Source organism: Mus caroli, chromosome 8 (assembly GCF_900094665.2).
Source record: "Mus caroli chromosome 8, CAROLI_EIJ_v1.1, whole genome shotgun sequence".
Classification (NCBI taxonomy): Eukaryota; Metazoa; Chordata; class Mammalia; order Rodentia; family Muridae; genus Mus; species Mus caroli.
The window spans coordinates 7,984,782-7,991,217 of NC_034577.1; the positions used below are offsets into that span (position 1 = coordinate 7,984,782).

Here is a 6,436-nt window from a genome sequence, read left to right on the forward strand (position 1 = left end):
TGAGTTCCAGGACAGCCAGGGCTGCACAGAGAAACCCTGTCTCAAAAAAAAAAAAAAAAAAAAAAAGTAATAAAAATTAAAAACTAGATGGGTGATGAATGTGTCATCCACAAGTCTCTATCCACAGACACTCAGAGGGAGACTAAGCCTGTAAACTAATTACCAATGAAGACGGAAGCACATGGCATAGAGAAAAGGCTGTGTAACACAGTCAGGAAAGTCTCACTGAGCAAACAGGGACCAGAGATGGTTCTTTCAAAGAACAGCAGAAGGCAAAGTGGGGGAGGAATACAGGAGAAATGTTACAGCAGATGTGGGGATACAAAGTAGCCAGGAAGCCAAGTGCAGGTCATGAGTTACAGCAGTGACTTAAAGGCACCTGCTGCCATGCCCATGATCCTTAATGGTTTACATCTAGTTCTACATATTTATTATTTCTTCTTCTTCATAAAAAATGACTACTTTGACCTAACAAACTGATAAACCACAAATAGCACAGGAATAGACAGACTTACCTTGGGAACTTCTATTATATGTATAACAGCAAGCAGTAGGAGAGGGTCTCACTATGACATGCATACATGTCCCATGCAAAGAAAATTCCACAAGGAGAGGGAACAAACACATGGCCTGGGGCAGAGCAGGACAGAGGCACGGGATGCTGAGCTACCATTCAAACTGTCTTTGCAAGTCTCATCTGTTCATGGAAACAGATTAACTCCAGAGCAGGGTTAAGGACCCCAAGGCAGCCCATGCCTGCCCAGCTCCAGACCTAACTCTCAGAGGCTGAGGCCCACAGGGGCACACATCGACACCTACCTGGCTCTGCAGTGGCACTGGGAACCGTGTTGACCAGCTTGCCATACTTGTCCCCTCGGGCATGCAGATCGAAGTAGACGCTGCCTGTTTGATAGAGACGGTCATGAGTTTAGTGCCTCCCGTCCGAGGCAGCACATCTGAGAAGTCTAACGGTAACGAGAAGTCTAGCTCAGCACAGAAGATGGTGCTTGGTCTCATCAGGCCAGAACAGAAAAGAGCAGCCCGCTTCCTTAACATTACCCGGGCACTGCATAACCTGAGAACACACTGAGTGTGCTCTGCAAAAGGTTTCCATAGGTCCAGTTAGTAGGGAGAAGGAAGGGAGGGAGGCAGGGAGGGGGGGAGGGAATAAAAAGCCTTAAAAGGATATGCCAATAAGCCCAGAAAAACAAGTCCAAGGCCACCCTGAGCTACACAGAGTCTCCATCATTACAACAAAACGTAACAATAGGTTACACAGAGAGACTCTGACTTGAAAAACAAACAAAAAACCAACAACAAACAAACAAAACAACCCCACACTCAGTTCTTCAGCCTTTACTTGCATGCTAATTTAAAGACACTATTCTTGGGGCTGGAGAGATGGCTCTGTCAATAAGGAGTCTGCCATGCAAGCATGGGGACCTGAGTTCAAATCTCCAGCACACACATAAAAAGTCAGGCATGGGAGTGTATGCCAGTAACCCCAGCCCAGGGCTGGGTGGAGACGGGAGACCCATGGAGCTCACTGGGCAGCCAGCCTGGTTGAATCAATGGGCTTCAGGTTCTGTGAGAGACCCTATCTCAAACCTAAAGTCAACAGGAAGACACTCAACATCTACCTCAGGCTCACACATGTGCACACACACACACACACACACACACGTACACACACGTGCACACACATGCAACACACATGTGTATGCACAGCGCCACACACAGTACTATCTATATACAAACGACACACACACACAAAGACACTAATCTCTGCCCAGGCAACTTCTACACCAACACTGCCTACTCTCTGCGTGTGCCCCTGAGATGTTCTGCTGAGATGTCTATGACCATCCACTTCTTCAGACTGAATGAAAGAACCTCTACCAGGAAGGACAGCCTCAGACCAGGGTCTACTTCCAGAAGCATGAGATAAAGGGGCCAGGGGAGCCGGGCGGTGATGGCACATGCCTTTAATCCCAGCACTTGGGAGGCAGAGGCAGGTGGATTTCTGAGTTGGAGGCCAGCCTGGTCTACAGAGTGAGTTCCAGGACAGCCAGGGCAACACAGAGAAACCCTGTCTCGAAAAACCAAAAACCAAAAAATAAAAGGGGGGTGGGGGTGGGGGAGCTGAAGCCGGCAACAGCACTAACTGCTTCCACACCCAGCCTGCAATCTAGCTCCCTCCCAGGAGGGTAGTGATCCAGGCTAGCGTGTGCTCCTGGCTAGTGTGTGCTGACAGAAGCCGTGCGTTTCGAGTGTGCTCCCTGAAGTCATCTGAAGGCCACCATCCATGACTGCCACTAGAAAGCATGTACAGGAGCAATCCTCACCCCTACAGGTGTTTCTCTCTCCCTTTTCCTCAATCTCTCTGCTTACTGATTTATACCTGTTCTGTCTTTCCCGGGAACACTGACTGCCTTCAACACACGGGATTTTAAGATGGAGGTGGCTCTGTGCTTGGCAGACCCAAACAGCCCCAAGTGCCCGTGCTTTAGTCTGAGCTTTTGGGGAGACAGTGGTTTCTTCGGAGAGGGGAGAAGGTCGGGTGGCTTTGAAAGCACAGCCAGCTAACCAAGTAGCATCTTGACCTGCTCCTTAGTGCCCTGGTCATGCAGAGTCCGCTGCTGAGCTAGACCCCTACCCTCACACCCAGGCCAACTAGCCCCAGATGCAGGCAGAGTGGAGATGGGAGAGTCTAGGGCCAGGTGAGCTACCTCCTCTATGTACACACTCTGAAATGCTCAAAAAGAAACTGCTTTGCCTTGCTGAAGTTAACAGTTTGCTGAATAGACAGTTTTCACAAATAGTTCCAAGATCACAGTGCAGCTAAGCCCCGTGCAACTGTCACAAAGCCCAAGCCACTGCAGTTTGAGTGAATATAAGATACTCTGAATTAAATTTACAGTAACATGCAAGACTACAAGGCCTAAGGCCGGGTATCATTAGCACAGACAAGCCTTTAATCCCAGCAGAGGCAGGCGAAGGTAGATTGAAGGAAGGCAGGTGGAGCTCTATGAGTTCCAGGCTGGCAAGAACTACACAGTGAGATGTTTTTTTTGAAGACAGGATGGGCGGACAGACAGACAGACGGATGCATGCATGCACATGCAGACGGCATCCACTCCTGGAGAACAGCAGCCAAGGAAACAGCTTGTGTTCTCTGAAGCGGAAGTCCATGGTCACTTTCTACCCCAACAACAATTACCCTGCGCTGGAATAAGCTGCAATGGCACCTCAGTTTTCTCAAATGGTTTCTTTGGGGACAAATTCTAAATATGCCAAAGTAGACAGCATAGAAACGTCAGTGCTTCCCCTGTGTGCAGGCCCTGGCACGTTCCCTCCACTGTGAGATGGGGCTCTAGGGGACATGTGCCCAGGGGCAAGGACCTGGCTCCAATCTTGGCCCTGTACCTGTGACCCAGTGGTAAGAGTGCTTGCTGCGAAAGCAGGGGGCCAGTGTTCAAACCCCAAGCATCCACATAAAACCCAGGTGTGGCTCCACACACCTGTATCATCCCCAGTGCTTGGGATAAAGAGAGCCATACCCTGGGAGCTCACCAGTCAGCCAGTCAGCCTAGCTGAAAGTTCAGGCTTAGCGAGAGACCCTCTCGGGAAGTGGGGTGGAGGGGAGCGGTGGCTACCATGGTGTGGTTCAAGCACAGGTCCCTGCTCTACAACGTGGGATCTGATGATCCAAGCTGAATCTGTAAGAAGAAATGCTGGGTGGCCTCCTAAGGGACAAGCTCAGCCACCGGCATGGGACTTTTGGTGTCACCCCTGCTAAGATGGTTTTGCAGAGTGGCACCTCGGTGCCACTCCTGAAATGCTGCTGTTTTCCTGATAAAAGGAACCCTTCTAGCCGTGCGGTCAGCTCCTAACCGCATGCACTCTCAGCACACGTGTTGGGACGAAGACAGTGTTGCAATTGCTTTTCCACATATCACATGTGGAGGAGAGCGGGAAGCTCTCCAGGAGTCTGTCTCAAGAGACTGTTTTGTGGTAGCCGGGCGCGGTGGCGCACACCTTTAATCCCAGCATTTGGGAGGCAGAGGCAGGCGGNTTTCTGAGTTCGAGGACAGCCTGGTTTACAGAGTGAGTTCCAGGACAGCCAGGGCTACACAGAGAAACCCTGTCTCGAAAAAACAAAAAAACAAAAAGAAAACAAACTGTTTTGTGGAGGGAGAGTCGAGTGAGGAGCTCCCAGACAGCTGGTGAAAGTGCTGGGGGGAGGCCACACGGCAGGCAACCTGGAGACGAAGGCAGCATCTCCCACAGTTCTCCCAGTATAATGACTGCCAACCAGGACAGGCAACCAGCTTGAAATGGAGGAACTGCTTAGAACCATGTTAGGTTGTCTTTATGCGGTGTGCTGGCTAGCCTTCCGTTTTCACACAAGCTAGAGTTGTCTGAACGGAGGGAGCCTCAGGTGAGAAAAGTGCCTCCGTAAGACCCAGCGACTGGGCATTTTATTAGGGATTGATGGGGGAGAGCCCAGCCCATTGTGGGTGGGGCCATCCCTGGACTGTTGGTCCTGGGAGCTCAGCAGTCTAAGCAAGCCATGGGAAGCAAGCCAGTAAGTAGCACTCCTCCATGGCCTCTGCATCAGCTCCTGCCTCCTGGTTCCTGTCCTGTTTGAGTTTCTGTCCTGATGTCCTTCAATAATGAACAGTGACATGGAAATGTAAGCTGAATAAACCCTTCCTTTCCCAGCTTGCTTTTTGGTCATGGTGTTTCGCTGCAGCAATAGAAACCCTCACTAAGACACCTGGTATCTGGTTAAGTGGCTCTGCAGACTGTGAATACTCTGCATAGAGCCTTCTTCTAACTGCTTGGCTGAGTGGGATGAATAAATACACACTGCTATCATAGCACTTAACATACCCACAGTACACTCGAGTGTCTCCCAATGTATGTGTGTATATAGGCACTAGCCCGTGCACACATGCACAATTATAACACAACCCTGAGATACATAATTTAAAATCTGGAAAAAAAAGAATAGACTCGGGGTGGAGCGACCAGTGGTTGAGAGTGCTTTGCTTTCAGAGGACCCAAATATAGTTCCAGATACCCACATCGGTTACTGCTTGTAACCTCAGCCCCTGGCTGCCGCCCTCCATGAGCGCACATCAGCACACACATATACATCCATAAAAATGAAATACATCCATAAAAATGAAAATGTTTTAAAAATGAACCGGACCAGTGTTGCAGACCCAGCACCAAGCCCACATCAACCCAGCCAGCAATGTGTCTGCACTCCTCACCCTGGGCATACCCTGCATCTCACCAGCTCCCCCCCCCACCCCCCTGAGATTAACCTTCATGCTAACCTGCGGCTGTCGAGTAAGCATGGCCGTGAGCAATGATGCCCTTGATGAAAGCAATGATCTGAGGGATGTTCTCAGTGACTCTCAAATACACTGTTGGCGGCAGAACCTGGGAGGAAGCAGAGACCATGGGCACCACGGGTGATTTCCGTGCTCAGGATCCACGCACAGACTTAGCGAGACGGGGGCGGCGGCCATCCTAAGTCATGCTTGCCATGATGCCCCCAGTGAGCCAACTGGCTTTTCCTGCGTCGTTTCCCTACTGACTCTCAACAGACACAGGCACTGGAGGGGAACGAGGAGCCAGACAGCTAGACCTTGGTGCCAGGAATGTGCCTGACTCTGATAGGAATGTAAGATAAACCATGGCGTTCTGGCAAGAGTACAGACTAACTTATTCACAAAAGCTCGTTCAGGCCCTAAGAGAAGAACCCAGTTCATCCTACTGCCCCGGGACCAGCTCCCCCCACCAAGCTCATCACAGGGCCCACTCTGCAGACCTAGATCTGTTCCTTTCTTCAGTCTTGCCACCACAGGGCCTGGACGCAGGCACTAGCAACCGGCTGTTCTAGATCATGCGGGACAGCTACCACTGCCCCTTTACGAAGGGTAAAAACCACAGCTTACCTTCAGGGCTGCCATGTCTTGTTTAAATTCTTCCTCAAAAAGACTGGCGAGAGAAGCAGGCGACACGTTCATCTGCAACAGGTCAGACAAAGACATCAGCACATCTGGAAGACCCAAAGATCCATGGTGGCAGACCAGGCCACCCCTGCAGACAGGATGGTAGCCACATGCTCCACTGGGGCTCAGCCTCAAGATCTGAGTGTTTGAGGTATTAAATCTACCCTAGCGCTCAGGAGCCAAAGGGCTTATGGGCCCCGCCCTCTGGGTACAGAGAAAAGTGGGTGAGTAACTGCCTCATTTCTACCACATGATAAACCAACCCCCACCCTCCACCAGGGCAGCAAGCAGCTACTCCAAAGGACAAGAAATGAGTTCCTATCGCACCTTAGCCACAGCAAGAAGAAATGGTTAAGAAATAAAATTAGGGCTGGTGAGATGGCTCAGTGGGTAAGAGCACCCAACTG

At 50.6% G+C, this 6,436-nt stretch overlaps 1 protein-coding gene across 4 annotated transcripts in view; it reads right to left on the bottom strand.

The window, feature by feature from the left end:
• The window catches only part of Cars2 (cysteinyl-tRNA synthetase 2, mitochondrial), a 43,814-nt gene that overhangs the window by 23,591 nt on the left and 13,787 nt on the right, over window positions 1–6,436 (bottom strand). For all 4 annotated transcript variants that reach the window (XM_029480565.1, XM_021169842.1, XM_021169841.1 and 1 more), the window contains exons 4-6: window positions 5,973–6,044; window positions 5,349–5,454; window positions 820–903 (exon numbers count right to left, since the gene is read on the bottom strand). In XM_029480565.1, the coding sequence (XP_029336425.1) occupies window positions 820–903; window positions 5,349–5,454; window positions 5,973–6,044 (262 nt within the window). The remainder of the gene's footprint in view (window positions 1–819; window positions 904–5,348; window positions 5,455–5,972; window positions 6,045–6,436) is intronic.